Source organism: Eptatretus burgeri, chromosome 17, assembly GCF_056783735.1.
Source record: "Eptatretus burgeri isolate ZD-2024b chromosome 17, Ebu_testis_v1, whole genome shotgun sequence".
Lineage (NCBI taxonomy): Eukaryota > Metazoa > Chordata > Myxini > Myxiniformes > Myxinidae > Eptatretus > Eptatretus burgeri.
The window spans coordinates 40,962,896-40,989,689 of NC_140977.1; the positions used below are offsets into that span (position 1 = coordinate 40,962,896).

General features: G+C 44.0%; 1 protein-coding gene across 7 annotated transcripts in view; it reads left to right on the plus strand.

The window, feature by feature from the left end:
* The window catches only part of LOC147009858 (protein kinase C alpha type-like), a 189,809-nt gene that overhangs the window by 90,850 nt on the left and 72,165 nt on the right, over positions 1 to 26,794 (plus strand). For 6 of the 7 annotated variants that reach the window (XM_085861441.1, XM_085861438.1, XM_085861436.1 and 3 more), the window contains 2 exons: positions 17,938 to 18,000; positions 18,114 to 18,252. In XM_085861441.1, coding sequence (XP_085717567.1) covers positions 17,938 to 18,000; positions 18,114 to 18,252 — 202 coding nt within the window. Of the gene's footprint in view, positions 1 to 17,937; positions 18,001 to 18,113; positions 18,253 to 20,065; positions 20,215 to 26,794 lie in introns of all 7 variants that reach the window. The other variant, XR_015052772.1, reaches the window with a different exon arrangement.

A 26,794-nucleotide genomic window follows, 5' to 3' on the forward strand; every position in this document is an offset into this window, starting at 1 on the left:
AAAGCCTGGATCTTAGTTTTGACCCAAGAAACCCATAATCCCAGCAGCTCCGACTCCTGAATCAGCACCTCGAGGGCCCCCAAAAGAATATCCAGTCTCCACAAAGATGACTGCATCGTCTGCGAAATCAAGGTCAGAGATCTTGATATTCCCAAACTGTGCACCGCAGCTTGATCTCTCCGACATACTCCCCAGAAACCAGTCCGTACAAGTGCTGAAAAGTGTGGCGGCCAGCACACACCCCTGATGAACTCCAGTAACAACTGGAAAAAAGTCAGAAATTGTTTCACCACATCTTTATAGCACTCTCCATACCAGAGTATAGTTCAGACATCAAATCGATCAGTTTTGGTGGCACCCCACGAAGACCAAGAATCCTCCAGAGGACATCCCGATTCACTGAATCGAACGCTTTACAGAGATCAACATAGGCCGCAAACAGCCCCTGCCGAAACTCTCGACTGCGTTTGGTGAGGACCCGAAGAGCAAGGATACGGTCAATCGTTGACCTCTTTGGTGTAAAGCCTGACTGCTCTGGACACTGGTGCTCAAGCAGATGGTGGCGAACCCTATGAAGAATTATCCGAGCAAAGACCTTGTCTGGCACTGAGAGCAGCGTCACCCCTTGGTAGTTGTCTTGGTGATCACCCTTCCATTTCCAGAAAGGGACAACATGGCCACTCTTCCAGTCAGTTGGGATGATGCCTGTGTTCCAGGCAGAGCACAGAACTGCATGCAATGACACGAGTACAGCATTTCCACCAACCTTGAGAAGATCAACATGGATGCCACAGATCTCAGAAGCTTTACCCCATTTCAACTGGTTCACCATAGCCTGTATTTCCACAAATGAAGATGCACGACAGTTGATTGGAGGGTCAGCAATCGGGATTGCAACACCCCTGACATCGAACTCGACAGATGGTGGATCAGCCTGGTACAGCCGCTCAAAGTAACTGGCCCAGCGGGCCTTCACTTCGGACTCCTCTGTCAAGAGCCCACCACTCTCTGCTCTAACTGCAATACACTAAGGTATGGGCTTGGAAGAACGCAATGCGTGAATTCCCCTGTAAGTCGGACGAGAATCACTTGACCACAGGTGATGCTCTTTCCCCTCACAGATTCCTCACACATCAGTCTCCTTGTCCACCCTTGGTGCAAGTACAGTTTTATGCCTCAGCTCCCTGAACAGCTCAGCTCTGCCCCCAGCCTGGCCCTGCGACTCTGGTCAATGGTATCCAGTGTCTCTTGAGAGAGAAAATTCTTCTTTGCCCAATGGTGAGTTCAAAGACATTGACCGGCAACGTCAAAGACGGTGGTCTTGAAGGCACTCCACAACTCCTCAGGATCCCCCAAAGCACCCAGACTCCCGAAATCTCCACTCAGCCTGTTCGCAACCTCCTCAGCTACCCTCTCATCCTTGAGCTTGCCAACATCCAGCCTTGGCTGGGATGGTACCATTCTCCTGGATTTAAAGTGAAACTTCAGAGTTGCTACAACACACCTGTGGTCAGAATTGAGGAACTGAACACTCCGGTAGACCCTACAGTTCTTGGTCATCCTTCAGGCCTAAGTTACATTTGGCACGGCAGCCGTAGGGTCGACAGAATCTATGGCCACTAGCAATTATAGGGCAGCCGCAGTATTTCCAGGGTCTCACAATGTAGCAGTCACATATGTTTTTATTTTTCGGGTAGCCGCACGGGGTATTTATAAATTGTGGAGACCGAAAACGTGGGGGTGCCGTACGGTCTTTGATTTGATGTCGCACGGTGACCTTAGGGCGTCCCTGCGGTGGCCATAGAATTTTCAAGGCAGCCATTAGGTGCCCGCAAGGCGACTGCAAGGCGACCACAGGGGGGCCCTAAGGCGAACGTGCGGCCAGACGGACGGTAACGAGGGGGCTTTTTTTTTTCTTTTCTTTTTTTACCAGTTCTTTTTTGTTGGCTTGTCGAATTGCTACGGCCAACGTACAAATGAAAAAAGTTATAACTCTGCACTATAATTCCACGGCGACCCCTACGGCCTGTAAAATATAGCCATACGGCGTAGGACCACACTGAGGCCACCTCAGAAACTCTGCGGCCGCTGCACGCTCCTGTCAATTCAGGGGGGGGGGGGTACGGCCGCCGTATCCTAGCCGTAGAGCAAATGTGACTTAGGCCTCAGCGACCATCAACGAGCACTTGGTCAATCTCCTTTGCCACACCATTCGTGTTGGAATACCAAGTCCAGTGATGAGCTAGTGGACGCTGAAACCATGAACCAGCCACCCTAAGTACATGACTTCTTGCAATGTCCAGGAACTTAGTGCTATTCTGGTTCACAGTTCCAGACCCATGGGGACCAACACATGTCTCATAACCATCCCTATCAGTTCCAGTCGATGCATTTAAATCCCACAAGACTGGAAGAGTATCTCGCCTGGGCTCTGATCAACCACAGACTTGAGCGGGGCAGAGAATGCGTCCTTCATGGTGAGATCACTCGTCTCAGTCGGAGCATTCACAGAGATCAGGGAAATGACACCCAAGGAGTGACAAATCCTCAATCTCATAATACGCTCGTTGACCGGTGTTGCCTCATTTATCATTGGAGTCAGCTTATTGGACACAGCTACAGCAACTCCTTGGGCAAGGTAACCAGAGCGACCAGACCAATAGTAGGTGTAACCACCCACCATGATCTCGCCACAAGCCGGTCTCCGAACCTCAGAGAGTGGTGCAATACCAATGTTCAAACGCTTGAGCTCAGATGATAACAGAGACAAGTCATCATCCTCTCTTAGGGATAGGACATTCCAGGCACCCACCTGAAGGGACCGCCTCAGGTTAACTCAAGGAGACTGCCATCTGGTGGACGACACCTCAGCATCACCTCGACACACACTACCGCAATCTGACCCAGGAATGTTACCCCGTGGTTTCCCTCCTATCATCAAAGATTGGGGGTCTTGAAGGCTTTGCCCCAATCCTGTCATCTGGTGAGCTGCCCTGCGAAGGGAAGATGCACAACAGATGCACAGGTACTCCCATGAAGTTTGTTTTTAGATTTTTTTTTTTTTAATGCTTTTGGAATGCTTTGCAGAATGAAGTGTTTTACGGTGGCTGGGGTGCAAATCCTGCCACCAACCTCCTAATCAAAAGTAACCCAACTGCAGGAGGACGTCCGCAGACACAGTTGGGCACTAGATATGGATGGCCGTTGGCTCACAAGGAGCTCCTCCATCCTTTGACAGGTTTTGTTCTTCATCTTGCTGGGTGTCCATATCATACACCCTCCTCACCAAGAAACTTGGTGGGGGAGACAGTTTAGTGGCCGACAACCCGACAGTTTGCCAGTTTGCCAGTTTCTCTGATGTTGCCAGTTTGTTGATAACGTCTTCAGAGTGTTCCAATGAACACCAAAATGCCGAGCCACAACGTTGTGTGGCATTCCTGCCTCAAGCATACAAATAGCATGTCGACGTTCATTTTTGGAAAGGCATGGCATCACGTTTACGACGTTGAGACGTCAATAAAAATGTTTTTCCACAACTGGGATGGTTCACCGAATCGTGCTGCTTTGCAATTGGCTCAGAATCACGTATAGCACTGTCACGTGACTCGATACATGTGCATGGCAATTTTGTGCACTCAGTGCACAATATGCATGTGCAAAATCCGGATATTCATGACTAAACTGGGCAACATGTCAAGGCACATGTTGGCTGACCATTATATTGCTGGGATGCATGTCAGTATAATTTTGTGTACTTTTTTATGGTGCACAGGAACATTTTCCGTAAAAACTATATATGAAAATATACATATATACATATATATATATATATATATATATATATATGAAAAAATATATAAATATGTATATATATAAAAATATTACAAAATATATATGAAAAAATATTTATATATGTATATATATATATATATATATATATATATATATATATATATATATATATATATATGAAAAAAAAAACAAATATATATATATATATATATATATATATATATTAAAAAAATATATATACATGAAAAAAAATATATAAATATGTATATATATAAAAATATATGAAAAAAAAAATATATATATATATATATACATGGAAAAATGTATATATACACACACACACGTGTTACACCTCCCAGCTTGGTAGATCCTCAGTTTTTAAAATAGACGAGTGTGTGCTGCTGGAGCTATCAGGGTGGGAAGTGAAGCAGTGTTCATGTGCTCATGGCATTTAATGGCATGATGCATTCCTCGTGTCGGAAGGGCCTCATTTCGAATATATATATATATATATATATATATATATATATATATATATATATATATATATATATATATATATAAATATATATATATATATATATATATATATATATATATACATATTTTAAATCCCTATGTGGACGGATGGCAATGCTTCTCCCTTGAAGGCGACACCCGAAACTCGGAGATTAATGCACGAGCGTTAACGGGACGCAATGGCGAAGAGGCGATCCACCCAGGAGGAAAACAGCACATGGGTGCTGCACCAGGACAGCACATGGCTACAGTTTCTTAAAAGGAATATCTTTAATGAAAATAAATGAATATTTGCAATGGACAATAATTCAAAAGGTAATGATAATAATAATAATAATAATGAAGTAAATAAATTTTTCAGTCGAGGCACTTCCCACACAGACTCAAATATAGATAAAGGGGGGGGGGGGTACAAAATGAAAAGAAATATCTTCCTTATTAACTATTCCTGCACTTAACTCGGCCCAGAGCTGATCCTTGTGGAACTGGAATCGAGGCGCTTCTCTCGTAGTGGGACAAACGCAAGCCAGGTAATTTGTGAGCGGCACTCCACATCAAGGCTCAAAGCCCCAGTGTAACGGCTTCGTGTGCTCCGATCGTCCTCACCAACCCGACCAAAAGCAAAAGACCAGCGTCTTACTTCATCACGTGAGCCACATCACCTCAACACTAATTCAATAGTCGTGTCATCTTCCTCGCTGTACTCTCAACCTCCACTCTCGCCTCTCCAAACAAATGCTTCCACTCTGACCATGGCTCTCCAACAAATGCACAAGCCTACTGAGTCCGGTGCCTCTCAAAATGTCCAGCCTGCTGATCATGGCTCTCCCAAAATGCACAAGCCAACTCCTTCCTCTGAAAAATGCGCAACCTTCCTTCCTTTAACTTTGATCACACCGATTTATGTCCTCCACCTCTGGGGCGTGGCCTGCACGCACCAAACCCGGAAAGGCGGGGCTTGTCCATGTCGGCTAGCTTCTGACATCACGCCCATCAATCGTCCCTCAGGGACGTGACTTCGCTTGCTGTCAACCTTTGAAGGCGGTGCTTTCTGCTCGTTTGCTGTGGTTTCAGGGACGCATCCCCCACCTTTATTGCCAATCTTGAAATATAAAAACATAGGGGAAAATTACAGAGGGGAATCACTTACTGAGGAACTTATTCTTACTCCCGATGCAAATTAACACCGCACCACCCTTCGTGTGGTGACACGTAACACTTAAGCTCACAGGTTCCCTACTTACTCACATCGAGATGCCTCCTACTCGTCCACGGACTAAGCAACTCCACACAATGCTAGATTTCCTATTAGACTCTTCCATCTACCCCCACAATTGTAACAATATATATTTGTTCCTTGTACTTTTCCAAACCCCTGGGCCAATTTCCCTGACATTTGCTGTTCCACCGAAGTTTTTACACGTGCAATGTCAACATCACAATAAAAACTTTCAATTCTCGATCAACTTGATGTAAAAACATGAAATGATGGCATCTTCAGCAACCTCGCATACTACGTCAAATTGGCTGCCCGCCTCTCATGTCACATTGGCTCGGGCGGTGGTGTGTCACGATTTTTGTGGGGAGAGGGTGGAACTTGAACTGCACATGTTCATTTGGCTAGTCTGAGGTTTACTCAAGTCTCAATAACCTGGTGTTGGTTCGGTGACTCAACTTATTGTAAAAAAAATACCTTGTCCTCTCTGTGACGACCTTCTTAGAAGGGGTAATGTGCCGACCCTGCTGGAGTTTGCATGCAATTTATGCCAGGCCACAATTTGGGATCGTTTTAAATACCCTCTGGGAAACTTTGGTCGGGTATCAGGTTGTGACCAAGAAAATCAATATATTGCTTTCATTCACACATCCCTTCAAAAAAGAATGTCATTTAATGAAATAGTTTATGCACTCATTCGAAATTTCCCTACATTTAACATCGATACATTTTTATATTTAATAATGGTTAAAGAGCCAAGTTTTGCAGGATAGAGGAATAGTTTTTGTTGTATAGGCAGTGATCTTGGCATGTAGATCATCATCACGTTTAATCACAGACACACAATCGGCCCAATGAATGCACTCTTCCATTAAAAAAAAAAATTCTGTTCAGGTATACCATTTTCAAAAAGGACCGACTGTGTTATTTCCATCTTAAAGGGATAACATGGGGGTAGCCGCATGTCGTTTTTGGGAGTTCTTGATTGGCTGTGAAAACAATGTGACATAAATGTGCTTCATCTACTATGACTAAGGCTTCAGTCACATTTGGCTCGGCGGCCGTAGGGTCTAAAAAATCTTCGGCCACTAGCAATTATAGGGCGGCCGCAGTATTTCCACGGTCACACAATGTAGCAGTCACATATGTTTTTATTTTTCGGGGAGCCGCACGGGGTATTTACAAATTGTGGAGAGCGAAAACGTGGGGGTGCCGTACGGTCTTTGATTTGATGTCCCACGTTGACCTAAGGGCGTCCCTGCGGCGGCCATATAATTTTCAAGGCAGACGCAAGGTAGCCTCAAGGTGCCCGCAAGGCGACCGCAGGGGGGCCCTAAGGCGAACGTGCATCCAGACGGACGATAATGAGTGGGTATATATACCAGTTCTTTTACATATGTATATCATATCTCATATCTGTCATATAGATTGTGGACCAGGTTATATACAGATGGCACTGGTTGTTCCTCAACGGCAGAGGCTGGGTTGGTCTTTTTCTTGGCACCTTTCCCCTTGTCCTTGGTTGATCCCTTCTTTGGAGGTATGGTGATGTGTCTGGTCTGAGCTGCTGGTGAAATGTGATGATGTGTGTGGCAAACACCTATACTCCGATCTCAAGTGGTAGCGCACGGTGGACGCACGGTGGACGCACGGTCGACGCAGACTGCCACGGAGGCTGTACGTAGGACGCATGGCGGGCGTAGGGGAACCGTGCGTCGACCCTGTGTTGCCCGCAGGTAGTCACACAGACCGCAAGGCCACCATACGGTGAACACAGGGATGCCTTAGGACTACCCTACGGCGACCTTGGAAATAGTGCGGCCGCCGTAATTTTTGGGGGGTTGGCAAAATTCATTTTTCATTGATAAGAGCCTACGGCAGCCACACAAATAACGCAAGTCCACCGTACGCCCTACGTATGGTTGACGTGGAACACATCTACATCATGGTTACGGCTTGTCGAATTGCTATGGCCAACCGAGAAATGAAAAAAGTTATAACTCCGCGCTTTAATTCCACGGAGACCCCTACGGCCTGTAAAAGATAGCCATTCGGCGTAGGGCCACCCTGAGGCCACCTCAGAAACTCTGCGGCCGCCGCACGTTTCTATCAATTCAAGGGGGGGGGGGTGTACGGCCGCCGTATCCTAGCCGTAGAGCAAATGTGACTCATGCTTAAAAGGAGAAGCGTCCATCCTTCTGTGTGTTATGCTTCATTCAAAATGGTTCCTGCTGTCGTGGAATAATAAAAATGGTACCGTTGGAATGCGAATAATCAATTTACTTTGAACTAAAATTAATGTCCATCAAATCTCAAAGGTGTCTGCTTGAAATGCCCTCTTTCTGGGATTGAAGAAGAAGAAGAAGAAGAAGAAGAAGAAGAAGAAGAAGAAGAAGCGGTAATGGGAGCTTTACGCAGTGGTTCCAATGGAAGGAGAACCCAAAAATATATGAGAGCATGTTGAAAAGTAATGCCTACTATTCTTTTTCTCCAGAACAGGTAAATAGATTTGAATGAACCAAAGTGCAGTATGCACCTTAGTTCTTCCTGCCAATGGGTGCAAAGTTTTGGGATTCTGACAGATGCTTCAGTGCTACCTTAGTCATGGTGGTATAGGGCAGCGCGACGCTGTCGGTGCTGTGAAGCGCTGGAGGTGTGAGTTTGGATGAGATGACTGGAGATGAGAGTTGGGTGCACCATTATGATCCTGAGAGTTAGAGACGTCAATGGATTCCTGCCACAAAGGATCACCAGCCCTGAATTATTTCTGTCAGATTTTCTTCTCTTCCCCAAACTTCAGGAACACTTTTGGGGTGAACATTTTTCTTACGACGATGATGTCAAGGCCGATGTGAAGTGCTGGTTAAGTCAGCAGGACGTACAGTTTTACATGATGGCATTACAAAACTGGTTGCACCATGGAAGGATATTGAGAAATAAGGATGCACCATGGTAGAATAAGAACTGATGTTACCATCTGTCTTTGTTTCATTCGGATATCTTTACCTGTTTTTGAGAAAATGCATCGGAGGCATTACCTTTCAACATGCTCTCGTATATAGTAATATTTCTCGAAGCAATACAGAAGAAAAATATATAGAAGTACTCAGAAGAAACACATGAACAACAACAATTTAATTCACAGAAAATTTTAATTTACAGAATGAAGGAATGAAGGGCCCGAGTCATGGACTCGGACTTCAATCATTATCTCGCTCCACTCAGAACGTAAATGTTATGGCACGAAAGAGACACATTCAAAACCTGTTGTGCTTTGTAACTTTTTACGCCTCCTCCGACGAAGTCGCCGGAGGCCTTGTGTTTTTGGGTTGGTCGTCCGTCCGTCTGTACCTCCGTGATAGGTTTTCGTTGCCATGATAACTGAAGAACGGCTGAAGGGATCGAAGTCAAATTTGGTACAAGTATGTATAATGATGTAAAGATGAACTGATTACATTGTGGGGTCAAGAGGTCAAAGGTCAGAGGTCATGTTCGGTGAAAATTCCGTTGCTGCCCTAACTTGTTAACCAGCGATGGGATTTTGACCAAACTTGGGATAAGTATATCCGATGATGAAAAGATGAACTGATTAGATTTTGGCATCAAGAGGTCAAAGGTCATGACATCTAGAAATGTGATACTTGAGAACAGCCTAAAGGATTTTAATCAAACTTGATTCAAGTATTATATTGATGTAATAATGTGGGCAGAGGTATATCGGGTGACGTCGAATTATGTCAAGTTACCTTTTAATTTTGCTCTGCATGAAGCAAAGGGAAAAGTTTTATGGTTTATTTATGAACACAAGTCGGGGGTGAGAGTTTAATCTCCCTTAAATATTTATGAAGCCATATATTGAATCTGTGGGTTGATCAGAAGAATATTGGAAATCATAATTTTTTCAAGAATACTTTTTGCCAGTTATCAAACACCCTATAGGAGATTGCAGGGACAGCCAAGAGGTATGCACAAGTGCAATGAGCTGTCCAGCTTGGGTTCAAATCTAGGCCCAGCGACAAAATGTCATCCTGGTATTTCACAGATTGGGCGAGGCATCAACATGTGTGCCGCCTCTCGGACATTGAACTTGGGGAACTGTCTGTCAGCACTGGTCATCAATGGACGTTTGACTCAAGGCGTCTTACACGAAGAGTAGGCGAGTTATCGCCGGTGCCCGAGAATAAATTAAAATTCCTGTTTATAAGCTCTTCAACAAAAAAAAAAGTAAAACAAAAATCTGAAGCAAGGTGGAATCTCTTTTAGATTGTAATATTGTGCACATTTGTTTCTTTTGCCTTCTTCTACGAAATTGTGATTTTTGTGAATCAACCAGAGGTTCTTGGGAATGATGACTGACGGCATCAGGATCATGAGGACGGCTTCTCTGTTTTTTTTAACATATCGGCCATAAACATTGAAAGTATTAATGAGGCAAATTATGATTCCTTCACTTCATATCTTCTCTCTTTTACTTCTGTAAGAGAATCGTTCATAAAATTCTGTGAAAAAATATTTATTGACAAATGAGCATTGTACATCTACTACTACAGTTATGGCACCAATTATTCCTACCTTCTTTTGGGGTCCACGAGTAAAGGTTTTTGTTCCAAGTCTTTCACGAATTGGCTAGCCAGGCTTGACGTTCAGGTGAATGTGGCAGGTATTTGTACCATAATTTGTTCAGAGTGCCAGCATTGACTCACCTCCTCTACGCTAAATACATCAAGGTATCTTTAATGTCCAGCAACATGTGCTGGCAGACTGTAGACGGTTCCTCCGGCTTGATGTCCATATGATGGATAACACAAACATTGATGCCTTGCCCTGCCTGCAAGACACCAGGATGGAATTTTATAGCTGAGTAGACATTTGAACCCAGGATGGACAGCTGAGAGCCGAGTGTGCATACCTGTAGGTCTAGCCCCATGTTCTTCCATTGCACGGCCCGCGAGCCACTGGCGGCCCCTGGTGGCCTAAAGTGCGGCCCTTGACGTGCGGCCAATGATACACAAAGGTGAAAACAGCCCATCTTAATCCACCATAAATGCTATCAAATTGACCAAAAGGTTTCAAATGAGTAACATTACTATATCAGGATATAGTTACAGTAAACAAACAATTACGCTTGCAGCCCAGTTAACCACAACGGAGAAGAGTTTGTGGAGGCAGGGCCTCATAACAGCCATTAAGTCCTGCAGGTGGTGTGGCGGCTCTCACACTGATGTCTTATCGGCAAAAGTGGCCCCTAAAACAATAGTGAAGATCATTGGTCTCGGCTATCCTGCCAGCCCTATATATGCACAGTCAGCTGAGTTATTACTATATACGAGGGCATACAGTTTCTGATCTTTGACTGACCCTATATTTTTTTTCTCGCAGGCAGGGCGAGGCATCAATGTGTGTGCTGTCCCTCGGATGGAGATTAAACTTGGAGTTACATCTGCCAGCATTAGTTGTTGGATGTTAAAGATTCCATGGTGTCCTTCGCAAAGTGTAGGAAAGCAATTGCCAGCATCCTGAACACATTACAAATTCCTTCCCTGACCTACAGAGGGTGTTGCATCAGTGGCATAGCTCGGCGAATGATGCTATTCACAGCCATGTGTTGCATACAAAAGAAGAGTAGTGGCTCCAGATGGATGGATGAGCGGACTGACATCACCCAATATATATGTGCCCAGTTGGGTTGACGTTCTGTTGAGGGCTAAATATTTGGGTCTGGACCAAAAAAAAAATAGGGTCAGTCAAAAATCAGAAACTATTTTTTTACTCAGCTGACTGTACATATACATATAGGGCTGGCAGGATAGCCTAGACCAGGGGTCTCCAACCTTTTTGGGCGGAGGGCCACAAAATCAAAGTGGTGAGGGGCGGAGGGCCGCACCCAAAACAAGATGCTAAATTTTGAAAAACGTGAAAAAACAGTTAAATACAGTTTTTATTAAAAACGCACATGTAAACCTTAAACACAATTGAGAAAAATAGAGTTACACGCGTCTGGTTTTTGAGCAGCTTCATGTGACTGAAGAGCTGCTCGCAACAGTAGGTAGAGCCAAATATTGATGGTGTGTTAAGGACGAGCCAAACGAGGTTGGGATAATTGCCGGAAGGGAGGATGTGGAGGCTCCAAAAATCCAGCAGGGGAGAGGCAAGATATTTACCCCTCAAATCATCACAGCACTGCAGGTCGATGAGCTCCATCTGCACATCAGGAGGGGCAGCATCGCAGTCAACATCAAATGGCGAAGAAAACAACTGGAACTGCTGGCTGTGCGATCGGAGATCCTTGAAACGGGCAGCGAACTCGACCCTGAGGCAACCGATTGTGCTGGTGGTGGTCAGGTGCGTCACACAACTCACAGGACTTCAGGCAAGGGAAGTGTGTGAAGTCCCCCTTGCCCAGCTGAGACTCCCAAAGGTGCAATTTGAGCGCGAAGGCGTTGAGGCAGGCAAACATTTCGGTGACGAGGAGACCTCTTCCTTGAAGCTGCAGGTTCAGCTCATTCAGGTGGTGAAAAAGATAAGTCAAGAAGGCCAGTCGTGAAAACCAATCAGGGTCAGAAAACTCTACGTACGGGTTGTTCATGGAGTCAAGGAAGGAGGCGATCTCCTCCCTAAGGTCAAAGACTCTGGCAAGCATGGTCCCACGGCTGAGCCAACGGACCTCGCAATGGTAGAGAAGATTCCCGTATTGTGCCTTGGCAGCCTCGAGAAAATCTCTGAACTGGCGGTGGTTGAGACCCCTGGATATGATGAAGTTGACCACCTTCACGACAACTCCCATGACTTCCTTCATCGATGCGGACTTAGCACACCTGGCCTCCTGGTGAACAATGCAGTGAAGGCACTTGATCTATTGTGTGTGTGACCCAATGCTGCACAATGCTTCTTCAGAAGGGTTGCGAAACCCTTTTCCGAGCCAACCATGGCAGGAGCGCCGTCTGTCGTGATGGCTGAGAGGCAGGAGAGATTGAGTCCAAAACGATCAAAGCAGCACAGTGGGGCTTCAAGGGCGTCAGCACCTGCGGTTGTACCTTTCATGGGGATAATTTCCAGGAATTATTCGAAGACCTCCATTCTGTCATTGACGGAGAGCTGGGCCGTGTCCCAGACATCATTACTCTCATCTACAGCGAACGAGAAGAATCTGAGGGAGCGGCAGCGATCTTGGAGCGTGCACCTCACGTCGGCAGCCATTTCCTCCACGCGGCGAGTAACTGTGGATGCTGAGAGACTGAGCTTGGAGAAGGCATCCTTCATCTCGGGACAAATGGTGTCCACGGTGGCTAACATGCAAGACTTCAGGAAGTCCCCTTCCGAGAATGGCTTCAGGTGCTGGGTAAGGAGGAGGGACACCTCGTTGCTGGCGCGAGTGTTCTGGGTGCTTGGTGATTAAATATTGATGAACAATGTGGTCTGCCGCTCGTAATTTGCAGTCCTCTTCATAATCTCGGACGTCCTTTTGTCGGCAGGCATCTCGGCGTAATTGTCAGCATGACTGGTGTTGAAGTGCCGCTTCACGTTGAACTCTTTGAAGACTCCAACAGTCTCGTTGCAGATGAGGAAAACGCACTTCCCTCGACGCTCAATGAAGAAGTACCGTTGTGTACATTCAGGATTGAAGACGCGGTTCTCGGCGTTGATCTTTCGCTTCTTCGTCGGTTTGGAAGCCATGTTTTCTGAAAAATTTTGAAATAAAAAACGTTTAAATAAAATGTTTCATGAAATAGTTTTAAAAAATGTAATAAAACGTTTTAATAAAATGTTTAAAACAAAACCTCTGCCGCCAATACTGCTGGGTCACTCAAGTGAACCTTATATCTTATTCATTAAATATGATGTCAACAGTGTTGACAGAGTTATAGTTCTTTTCTCCAACATTTTTTTTTGGGGTGGGGGGAGGGGGGGTTGGAAATCACTTAAAACATGTTGAAATGCAAAAAAAAGAAATCGAAATTTTGTTGAAAAAAAAGTTGCAAAAAATTTTTTTTCTCTAACAATTATTTTGGGGGGGGGGTTGGAAATCACTTAAAACATGTAGAAATGCAAAAAATATATTTTTTTTTTTCTCTAACAATTTATTTTCTCCAACAATTTTTTTTTTGGGGGCGGGGGAGGTTGGAAATCACTTAAAACATGTAGAAATGCAAAAAAAAAAATTTTCTCTACATTTTTTGGGGGCGGGGGTAACTATTTTTTGGGGGGTTGGAAATCACTTAAAACATGTAGAAATGCAAAAAAATTCTCTTTTTGGGGGGGGCAACAATCTTTTGGGGGGGTTGGAAATCACTTAAAACATGAAGAAATGCAAAAAAAAAAATTCTCACAATTTTTTTTGGGGGGGGGGGGGGACCAAGTCCAAAATTTAATGGCATGATCCTTGGACCATACCTACCCCCCCCACCAAGTTTCGTCGAAATCCGTCAAGGAGTTTTTCCGTAATGCTGTTCACAAACAAACAAACAAACAAACAAACAGAAAGGGGTGAAAACAGTAACCTCCATCCATCTTCGAAGATGGCGGAGGTTAATAATCTTGTTAAAAACGCATGTGTCTAATATGAATCAAAATCATCATAAAAATTACAGAACGCTTTGATCATTGACCCTGACAAATTGGCAGTATCGCGGGCCGCATTGTAATGTAAACTTAATATGGCACCGCGGGCCGCATAAATCCGTCTAAGGGGCCTCATGTGGCCCACGGGCCGCAGGTTGGAGACCCCTGGCCTAGACCAATGATCTTCACTCTTGTTTTAGGGGCCACTTTTGCCAATAAGACATCAGTGTGAGAGCCGCCACACCACCTGCAGGAATTAATGGCTGTTATGAGGCCCTGCCTCCACAAACTCTTCTCCGTTGTGGTTAACTGGGCTGCAAGCGTAATTGTTTGTTTACCGCAACTATATCCTGATATAGTAATGTTACTCATGCTTTGCGTTGTAATACTCATTTGAAACCTTTTGGTCAATTTGATAGCGTTTATGGCAGATTAAGATGGGCTGTTTTCACATTTATTTTTTATCGGCCGCACGTCAAGAGCCGCAATTTAGGCCACCAGGGGTCACCAGTGGCTAGCGGGCCATGCAATGGAAGAACATGGGTCTAGACCTAGAGGTGTGCACCCTCAGCTCTCAGCTGTGAATCCTGGGTTCAAATGTCTACTCAGCTATAAAATTCCATCCTGGTGTCTTGCAGGCAGGGCAAGGCATCAATGTATGCGTTATCCATCATATGAACATCAAACCGGAGGAACCGTCTACAGTCTGCCAGCACGTGTTGCTAGACATTAAAGATACCTTGATGTATTTAGCGTAGAGGAGGTGAATCAATGCTGGCACTCTGAACAAATTATGGTACAAATTGCTGCCACATTCACCTGAACGTCAAGTCTGGCTATCCAATTCGTGAAAGACTTGGGACAAAAATCTTTACTGGTTGACCCCAACAGAAGGTAGGAATAATTGGTGCCATAACTGCAGTAGTAGATGTACAATGATCATTTGTCAAAATAAATATTTTTTCACAGATTTTTATGAATGATTCTCTTACAGAAGTGAAAGACAGAAGATATGAAGTGAAGCAATTATAATTTTCCTCATTAATACTTTCAATGTTTATGGCCGATATGTTAAAAAAAAAACAGAGAAGCTGTCCTGATGATCCTGATGCCAACAGTCATCATTCCCAAGAGCCTCTGGATGAATCACAAAAATCATAATTTCGTAGAAGAACGCAAAAGAAACAGGTCTAAAGACCACAATGGTTCACGAGCGGTATTTGACGATGTAGATTGTTTCAGAAGTCAAGGATGAGACAATGTGATAATTTTTGACCAAGTCATCTGCAAAATTTATTATGTCGTGACAGGTTATTGGCTTAGTGGTTAGGGTGGTGGCTTTGGATCCCAGGGTTCTGTGACAGGTTCTGTGACAGGTTCTCAGCTGTGCTGTGACAGGTTATTAGCTGCAAAATGTCGAAAACCCGGTTTCATTCAACAACTTTCAAAATTTGACTTTTGCATAACCTTTAAAGGTCACAAAACAATGTTGTGGACATTAAAATAAGGAAACAGGATACGTGCTATAGTTCATTGGAGTTAGTTCATCGAATAAGGTCGAAAACCCAGTTCGATTCCCACAACATTGAAAATTTGACCTTTCTGAACTTTAAAGGTCAAAGGTCATGGATTATGACCTTTGGTGCAAAACTTCCTTTGGAACATTTCAGGAACAATATAACGTCATATAGGCTTTATGGCATTTCACACTACTCGGATTATCCATACTTTGATGACATCAGCGTAAAAACAAACGAAGGGGGCGCCACGGGTAAGGTGTTCGAGATAGAGAAAAATGGTTTCAAGACTTTAGGTGGGGAATGACCTCAAGATTATGCATAAAAAATATTGTCATCCTCGCTCTCAAAGTTTGGGCGGTCGTATGATTTTTATGTCAAATTTGCAATTTTCTAAGTTCGTGACCTTGTGACCTTGACCTTGGGACGAAAATGAAAAATCGAGGTCCGTGGGGCTATGCAGGTGCCATTGGGCGAACCAAATACCAAAACCCCTGCCAGATTTGACAAACCCCCTCGGAGAAGATGTAACTTGAAATTGGTTACCCCTAAAAACACATGTTTTTTGGGCGTGGCTGCGCCCATAATGGCACGCCCTTTCTCAGGAAAACATAACTAGATCATGATATAAACCTCCCACCCAAATTTTATCAGGATCGGATCAAAACCCACGGAGCTATGCTCGGGACAGACAGACAGACAGACACACACACACACCCATAACGAATATAATGGTCACTTACTGACTCGTGAACCAACAAATGTGCACAATATTACAATCCATAAGAGATTCCACCTTGCATCAGATTTTTGTTTTACTTTGTTTTTTTTGTTAAAGAACTTATAAACAGAATTTTAATTTATTCTCGGGCACCGGCGATAACTCGCCTACTCTTCGTATAAGACGCCTTGAGTCAAACGTCCATTGATGACCAGTGCTGACAGACAGTTCCCCAAGTTCAACATCTGAGAGGCAGCACCCACATTGATGTCTCACCCAATCTGTGAAATAACAGGATGACAGTTTGTTGTTGAATTTTTGTGAAAAGTAGAGTCCTTCCTTGGCACACCTGAATTATCCACCAACAAGGTCTTCATCTGCAGTTTGATTAAGTATTGCTCGACCCTCTGGGCTAGTGCCCCTACCTCACATCTTACTCGGCTTGATACCGTGGAAACCAAGTCCTTCAAGATCATTGGAATTTGCCACGATGAAGCTGAGTCTCTGAGCCTATCTCTTTCTCATCAGAGACAGGTTAGGTGGTCTCTGTCTTTTCCCACCTCCTTTCTAATCTTGCACCCTTTGATCTTTCTGTGCTTTGTCCCCCTCTGGCTTCTGCAGAGCAGAGCACACATCGTTCACCATCAACCCCCTTCTGGTGAACCTCTCAACATCCAGAATCACTGTTCACCTCCATTCATTGACTCTTCTTTTTCCCCCTCCAGTGGAACCAACTTCCACATTCTCTTCAATCTCATTTCCCCTCTAGGTTTTCAAGACAGCTGTTCCCCACCATCTCAGATCATCCCCCATTTACACCCCCCCCCCTTTCCAAAGTCCACCTCTTTCCAAATTTCCCATCTTTCCTTCCTGAGAGTTTTCTTCTGTATCCACCTTGTCCACTCCATGCATCCTCCTTACTCCATGCATCCTCCCCTACCTCTCATTCTTCTCCACATCCCTTACTTGTCCAAGTCTTCCTCTATTTTGTCCCTTAGCCCTACAATTGATGTTTCCCACCTCTTTTTGCTGTTCCTTTTGCTCTGACGCATCGTGATCCATTCTACGAGAACATTCTCGCTCTTCCACGAGCCTCTACTTTGTATGCAATTTTTATTTATTTATTTATTTGCACTGCCATCTCCACTCGCAACACAAACTTTGAATTGTTTATTTATTTATTTATATACACATTACCATTTACTGCCACCGACGTACCACCCTTTATTTATTTTACATTCCTTTTACCATTCTACTACCTACATACCACCTTAAATTAGTTATATACTTTTTTACTCTTCCGCTACCTACATTCTAACTTTGAATTCTTTATTTATATATTCTTTCCCATCTCCATGACCACCACATTTGTTTGTTTGTTTGGTTATATATTTATTTGCTCATTTATTTCAACGTAAAGTCTCCAGGCATGGTTGAGGGATGTGTTGAGGTGTGGTTGGGGGCTGTGTCCTCTGATGACTTGCATCCTTGTTGTTTTATGCAATGAACTGGTCCCCATTGTGACCATCATGCTTGCATTGTCCAAGGTTGAACCCCTAATTCTTATATGTTGTGATTCCTCAATTTTATTCATCTTTTTGTTCTTTCAACAGGTTTTATGCTGCTGAGATTGCTATCGGTTTATTTTACCTGCACAACAAGGGTATCGTGTACAGGTACGGAAATCATATTAGTTAGTTCCACCATCCTCTTGCCTTACCCAAAGTACTGTGCTAAACCGGCTCATTTACACTTGCTCACCTCGTAACATTACCGTTTCATGTGGCAGGGACCTGAAACTGGATAATGTGATGCTCGATTCGGAAGGTCACATAAAGATTGCGGATTTCGGGATGTCCAAGGAAGGCATGCTGGAGGGAGTAACCACCCGCACGTTTTGCGGCACACCTGACTACATTGCGCCTGAGGTCTGCCTTGTCGATTTTATGTGTTTTAATAACCTGAGACAAAGTATCTTTTCTTCCAGATCGTTCATGGGTTTTGGCCTTTCATCTGTTTAATCAAATTGTATGGAGAGAATCGAGCAAACGGAAACGAGATGAATGCAACAGGAGGATCGAAGTGCCCTCTTTGTGGGTACCTTGGGAAATTGGTCATTTTTGTCTTTATGGACAACTACGGTACTTTACTCTTCTAAAGTCAAATATTTATCCCACATCCTCTACAATGTTTTAGGGGCTACAGTCACCTTGTAGGGACATAAATTACAATGTAAAATGCCATTTGCTTTACTCACGTGCTGCTTATTAGGCCTTGGGGGCAAATTTGGCTGATAATCGCAGAAGGTACACGTTCCACGTTCCAAGGTTAATGGACACATGGCAGAGCAATAATCCTGTGACCAAAATCACTGGTTTAGCTCTTTAAACAGAGGGGTCCATCTTATGCCATTACAGCTCATAAAAAGCTCTGGACTAACACGGAAAGGAAACTTCCACCTTACCAACCCAGCTTGCTCGGTTAATTCGGTGAAGGCCTGTGTGCATAACTGAGGCTAAAAGCTTGCAACATAAATCAATCTGACATGCGGCGTTTGCATCACTCGTATCTGGGTTAATTAACACTGGGTCATCAATTAATCAAATGCCTTTTGTACAACCCAAAACTGCCACAGTGGAAGTCAATGGATTGTGGAATGGAGGAGCTTGTGTGCAAAGTGTGGTTGAGGAATGCAGAGGTGTGAGGGAACGGGAGAGGGGGGGTTGTGGATAGTTTATGTTTGTGTGCGAGAGACTGAATGGAGAGTGTACATCATAATGGAGTAGCCAGTTCATAATGCAGAGTGCATTGTGAGATTTTTTTTTTTTTGTATTTGCATAGTTTGAGGCTCATGGGAAAGCTTCTACAGGCCGTGTTTGGTAGATGTTACGTCCGCTGTGAGAACGAGGCTGTATAATGCTGCTGCCATTATGGGAGACAAAGAAAGGTGTTTACAATGAGAAGTACAAACGAGCTCCTGCAATTTCAAAGTGAAAATGCCATGCTTTTGTGCCGTTGTAGGGTTCTTAATCATGCTAATCGAGAAAAGGATAGATCGTTTAATCATGTCCTCGGAATTATAACAAGTCAAGGAACTTAAACTGAGGAATACGGGATTTTTGAAATGATGCAATCTGCCCCAGAATGCTCGGTACACATGCGCAGAAACTCCTAGCAATAGGAGTCATCAGGGCAGCCAAATGTGTGTGTGTGTGTCTGTGTGTGTGTGTGTGTGTGTGTGTGTGTGTGTGTGTGTGTGTGTGTGTGTGTGTGTGTGTGTGTGTGTGTGTGTGTGTGTGTGTGTGTGTGTGTGTGTGTGTGTGTGTGTGCAAGATAAGGATTGTTACCTAAAATGGCTCGCAAAGCTTCAAAAAGAAGCTGAAAATAATTGTAAATGTACCAGAGAGAAAGGAGTGTGTTTTTGCACAACGAAAGAGTTTGAGAACTTTTTGAACTCGCCCAAAAAGCTGATATCTTGCTGCTCCCTGCACTGCAAACTCCTGAGAATGTGAATATAATGGAACGTGTGTGTGTGTCACTGCATTAGACTGAGCGGTAGACAAAGCATTTTCAGGAGGTAATAAAGTACAACCTTAAACCTTTTTTCAGCCATTTTTCCCTGCTGAGCAGGGGTTAGCTTTTTGCAGGCTCCATGTAATCATGGTTCCCTTCTTGAGACAATGTTTTTCTGGCTGGATGCCCTTCCTGACACCAACCATGGTTGCCTCTTACGACACACAGGGATATGATCCACCTATTCTCACCGGGACCAGTACACTGGTACTCATTTCGCTGACCTCGGAAGGATGACAGGCTGAGTCAACCCCCTGGTGTTATTTCAGTGGAAAACGGGGCTCGAACTCAGGACCTGAACTCCCAAGCCAGCCGAGGTAATAAAGTATACACTGAAATTTATCACAAAAGAGCAAAATAAAGGAAAATCAATGTTCATGTCGTTTTTCAAAAAAATTAACTTAACGAAAGTATTCGATTTCTCCAAAACAACAGTTTCTTTACATATAGCAACAAGATACTCCAGCAGACAGTGGGGGATACCCATGGGTTCAGATCCGACCCCTTTCTTTGTAAATTTATTCCTGCACATTTACAAGTCTGATTGGGTCCAGAACGTGTGCAGGAATGAACTAACACCTGCACGAAGGTGTGGAAACATCTTTAGATTGGTTGATGATTTACCAGCAATTAATGATGGGTTTGTATTTGATCAGCTGCATGATGATAAGTTTAAAAAATAACTCCAATTAAAAAAGGAAAACCAAACTCGCACTTCATTTTCTTTTTTAGATTTACAAATCGATATGGATGACATGAAATTTCACACCAAATTATTTCATGAACGAGATGCTTTTCCATTCCACATTGAACAAATGCCTTTCTTGGAGACAAACATTCCTAAGAAGTTATCCTGTGGTAAAGTTACAGATGAAATCATTTGGACTGTGAGAACAACCACACACAGCACTGAACTTGTCAATAGATTAAAACAACGAATCAGCAGACTATGCCAACGCAGCACTGAACTTGTCAATACATTAAAACAACTAGTCAGATGTTCACAAACACAGCACTGAGTTTATCAATACATTAAAACAACTAGTCAGACATATGCTAATACAGCACTGAACTTTCATCCTCCCGCACAGGTACATGACCAGCAAGATTAAGGCGGAATCCCCTCACAATCACAGAAATGCAAGGCAAAGAACCATACAGATCTCTATTACTGATATGGTCTTATCAAGAAATGTTCAGAACTTTTCGAAGCAATCGGGTGTAGCTAGCATCCAGTGATTTCTCCAATGTTTGGGTCAAGGTCCAGGATTTGCACCAGCAGAGAAGGATCAACTCAACCTTAGTTTTGAAGACCCTTCGCTTACTGTCTGCGAATTGCAGATCTCCAAACTTTATGGAGGGCGTGGATTGCTGCCTAAGCCTGAGATTTTCTGCATTCTAAGTCACGCTGCGTGTTGGCATAGGAGCTGAGGTATGTAAAGTCATTCACTCTCTCTCTAACGGGCTTCCGGCAACAGTAAGTAGAGCACATTCAGCAGAAGGATCAACGTGCATATTCTTAGTCTTTTCAGCATTAAGTACGAGCCCAATAGACCAAGCAGCAGCTTCAACCTTGTGAAGTCAAAGTTCAACTTCGCTTAACATGTCTGAAAGGACCGCTATGTTATCAGCAAAGTCGAGGTCAGAAATGTGCTGGGTTGTATTTCTGCGACTTCTACGCCGGGAGAGAGTTAAACCATCCCAGTCTTCAATCACAGTTCTTTGGGCATATTCCAAGGCAATGGTAAACAGGTAAGGAGCGAGGGGGTCACCTTGAAGAACTCCATTGTCGATTTGAAAATTCACAGTCTCTCCTTCATGAGTTGATACCACTGCAGATGTATCATCATACATAGCTTGTATGGCCTTCACAATCCACTCAGGGATGTCATATGCATGTTGGATTTGGAAAACATACGAACCGTGTTTCCCCATTGTCTCGGGTCGCTCACCTGCATTTGATTTTTCATTCGTTTATTTTCAAAATTTTTTCATTTATTTATATTTTTATTTACGGATGCTTTCCAATGGTTCTGTGATTTTCCCGGTGTATTGGCTTCAATGTCTATCGGCTCGCAAAATTTCAGCTTTCTACGTCACCCGGAAGGTTCAGTCAGTCAGTCAGTGAATCAGTGGTTAGAAAGAACTTTATGTACAGGGTTTGTCAATAGGTTAACCGCTTCAAATGACATTTGTATTTTTAGTCATTACCTTAATTTTTTTTGGTTTTGCTTGAGTGAACAATGATCTTTGGAGAAGTCATCCAAGCATAACCAAAATATTCTTTTGGAAAAATGACGTTTTCTACGGAGCAAAGAGTAAACATTGTCAAGTGGTAATTTGAGACCAAATCAATTGCTTCTGTCCAGACGAGGTTCTGCCCTGAGTATGGAGTGCATCCCAGAAACAAGCCAAGCAAGCCAGCCATTTGGGAAAAAGTTCAAAAGTGAAGGGACGATTCTCAACATTGACAAGGGAAGGTCCGTCGCCCAAGAAGTGTACGGTGTGAAGGAAACATGGAACGAGTTCGTGAGTCAGTCATGCAAAGTCCGAAGAAATAGCATCAACAAAGATTGGCTGAACTGGGTGTCACTCCCAAGCAGTATCAGACGAATAATGAAACAAGATTTAAACCTCTTTCCTTACCACAACACAACAGCCCATATATTGACCGATGGGGATAAAGCAGCACGAGTCACGATGTGTGAGATACTGCAGCAGAAGGTGGAGGAAAACCCAAACTGGATTTGTAATGTGTGGTTCAGTGACGAGGGACACTTTCACTTCAATGGTGCTGTCTATTCACACAGCAACATTTTCTGGGGAAGTCAGCACCCAGATGAGGTTGAAGAGAAGTCGCTTAAGGGTCGGAAAGTCACGGCTTTTGTGGCTGTCAGCTGCAGAGTGGTGTGTTTGGGCCATATTGGTTTGAAGACAAAAACAGAAGAATGGTTACCATCAATCAAGAACGATACCGGTCGATTGTCAATGCATTTTACGAAGACTTGAAGCAATCGATGAGCACTGCAGCCCTCCGGCGACAGTGGTTCATGCAAGACTGTGCTACCCCACATACAGCCAACGAAACAATTAAATTTCTGCGTCAAAAATTCGGACAAGTTCTCAGTTTGCATATGGAAAATGAATGGTCCCCACACAGCCCCGACCCGAATCTGCTGGATTTTTTCCTCTGTGGAGCTTGTAAGGATAACGTCTACAAGGAACACGCCAGATCTGAACCTGATCTGAAGGCAGCAGATGACGCTTACATGCAGACAGCGACCATTAAAGCTTGCAGAAACATCATTGAAAACTTCATGTGAATGCATGTTGTGTGTGTGTGTGTGTGTGTGTGTGTGTGTGTGTGTGTGTGTGTGTGTGTGTGTGTGTGTGTGTGTGTGTGTGTGTGTGTGTGCTCACATCGAACACCTCAACTATAAGGGCATTACCACATAATGACTTTAATTTCTTCATGATTTGGTTTTAATTTTCCGAGTTAATTTCATGTTTTATTACTTAATGTGTTGGTTAATGAAGTTTTGAAGTGGTTAACCTTTTATTGACACGCCCTGTATATACTAGCGGAGTGTGCTTACACATTGTGTGAACATACGAATCGTGCTTCCCCATTGTCTTGGGTCACTCACCTGCATTTTTTAGACCCTCGTGGATGATCTCTAAGTCTTACTCACGTTGTTGTTCTTGTGGACTTTTTAGATCCTCGTTGAGGATCTCTAAGTCTTACTCACGTTGTTGTTCTTCATCTTCTTCTTGTGGACTTTTTTGTTTCACAGCCTCCAGATTTCATCGAAACTTCCTGAAAATTGGCATATACAGTCATCCCCCGTTTATCGCGGGGGGGGGGGGGGGTTACGTTCCAAACCCTCCCGCGGTAAGTGAAAATCCGCGATGAATGGATGCCTCCCCAAAAAATGCCTATTTTTTATCAATACGATTGGGTTTGATTTCTATATTGCGAATGTTAAACGCTGTGCGGTGTATTAACACGATTGGGTTTGATTTATATTGAGTGAATATTAAATGCTGGGTGGTGTATAAACACGACTGGGTTTGATCTATATCGAGTGAATATTAAACGCTGGGCGATGTATAAACACGATTGGGTTTGATTTATATCGAGAGAATATTAAACGCTGGGCGGTGTATAAACACGATTGGGTTTGATTTATAGCAAGTGAATGTTAAACGCTGTGCGGTGTATAAACACGATTGGGTTTGATTTATATCGAGTGAATATTAAACGCTGTTCGGTGTATAAACACGATTTGGTTTGATAGGCTCCTGATATTGGCTTCGTCCTTCTTGATGTACCGTATGGTCGATTCATTCAAACCATAATGGCGTCCAACTGCGGCAAACCTTTTTCCTTCCCGAAGCATATCAAGCACCTTAACCTTCTCCTGGAGCGTCAGGACCTTCCTCTAGTGCTTCGGTTCCTTGCCAGAAGCCTTAGAAGGTGCAGGGTGTTTGGGCGGCATCCTAGGGCTTGGAGAAAAAACGTAGAAAATATTCGAAGTTCACAAGCGAAACTTTGTCTCGTGTGTTGTGTGACTGGTCGAGCACCACGCGTTATAATTTATTGCTTAAATAATTTATATTTTATATATTATTACCGCGATGTACCGGGGAAATCTGCAGAAAAAATTACTTAGGTTCCAAGGGAAAACCCGCCATGAACCGGGGGCGCGATAGGTGAACCGCGATATAGCGGGGGATGACTGTACATGTAAAACATACCCTGCGCAGACAGTAAGGCCTCGGTCACATTTGCCACGGCGGCCGTGAGGTCTCCAGAATCTGCGGCCACTAGCAATTATACGGCGGCCGCAGTATTTCCATGGTCACACAATGTAGCAGTCACATATGTTTTTATTTTTTCGGGGAGCTGCACGGCGGATGGAGAAATCGTGGAGACCGAAAACGTGGGGTGCCGTACGGTCTTTGATTTGTTGTCGCACGGTGACCTTCGGGCGTCGCTGCGGCGGCCATAGAATTTTCAAGGCAGACGCAAGGTGACCGCAGGGGGACCCTAAGGCGAACGTGCGGCTAGACGGATGGTAACGAGTGGGTATATATACCATTTCTTTTTTTTACTGAAATAAAAATATACCAGTATATATAACTGAACATACTATAACTTAAATATACCGTGGTGCCTCCAGAATCCGAACTCCCCATTGTTTGAACAAATTGGAATCCGAACAATTTTTTCGAGAAAATTTTGCCCTAAAAACCTTATACATTTTTAAAAACCGAACACAACGCAGCGTTCATGTTTGTTCACGTGTCTCCCCACCTGTTCGAGCCGCATCTTCGCGCTTTGTTCATTCAGTTGGTCGGTGGAAGTCCTCGTGAAAGCATCTCTCGTGTGTCGATCGATACTTTAGGCCTCAGTCACATTTGCTCTACGGCGAGGATACGGTGGCCGTACGCCCTCTGAATTGACAGAAACGTGCGGCGGCCACAGAGAAACTGAGGTGGCCTCAGGGTGGCCCGACACCATATGGCTATATTTTACAGGCCGTAGGGGCGCCGTGGAATTATAGCGCGGAGTTAGAACTTTTTTTAATTTCTACGTTCGCCGTAGCAATTCGGCAAAGCCAAGCTATGACGTACATGTGTTCCACGTCGACCGTACGTAGGGCGTACGGTGGGCTTGCGTTATTCGTGCGGCTGCCGTAAGCTCTTCTCAATGAAAAATGAATTTTCCCAAACCCCAAAAAATTACGGCGGCCACACTATTTCCACGGTCGCCGAACGGTGGCCTTAGGGCCCCCCTGCGGTCGCCTTGCAGGTACTTTGAGGTGAACTTGCGTCTGCCTTGAAAATTCTATGGCTGTCGCAGAGACGCCCGAAGGTCACCGTGCGACAACAAATCAAAGACCGTACGGCACCCCCACGTTTTCGGTCTCCACAATTTATAAATATCCCGTGCGTCTACCCGAAAAATAAAAACATATGTGACTGCTACATTGTGTGACCGTGGAAATACTGTGGCCGCTTTATAATTGCTAGTGCCCGTACATTTTGTAGACCCTCCGGCTGCCGAGCCAAATGTGACTTAGGCCTTACCTCGTGTTTTCACCTTCATTTGTGATGTTTGTTTTTTTTAATCATCTTGTGTTTTAATTAATAACAAAAAAAGCAATCCGATCACGTGGTGTGACGGACTGTCGGGCATGGATTGAATTTCACAGCAAAACCGGTTGTAATTTGGAATATCCATGATTACGTCAGCCCGATGCGCTTGATGAAAATGATTGTGGTTCTGCGGGCATCATGTTTGATGAGCTGCCCTGGGGGCAGCGCTCTCGCAGAGTGCGCGAGCGATCGGAACCCAGGACGAAGCTCGAGCCTGTGTGGACCTTTGGATTGGTGATTGTACCAGTTTACGTACAATACACCGCCACCGAAGGTCATTTACTCATCTTATTTTACCTTAAACACGGGGAATTTCAGTTTAAAGTGTCTTGAAAGTGGGTTTTCTTTGGGTCCACAAACTGATTGATTCACTTTCCATTATTTTTTCTTGGAAAAATATTTTTGGAATCCGAACTTTTTGCAATCCGAACAGCCTTCTGGAACGAATTAAATTGGGATTCTGGGGGCACCACTGTATAGGCCAGCGTTTCTCAACCTTTTTACTCTTGTGGAACCCTTGAAATCGTTTTCATGTCTCAGGGAACCCCTGCATACAAATTATTAAATACCATTATTAATATCTCGCTCTTTTATACTTTTATCATAGTTCACGTGGTAAATATTTTTTTTTTTCGGATACCTGGTTTAAGGAAAAAAATGACCCCCTTTTTGTCAAATTTATTGGCAATGACACAGACAGACCACATCATCAGTGGTGACGTCATCACGTACAGG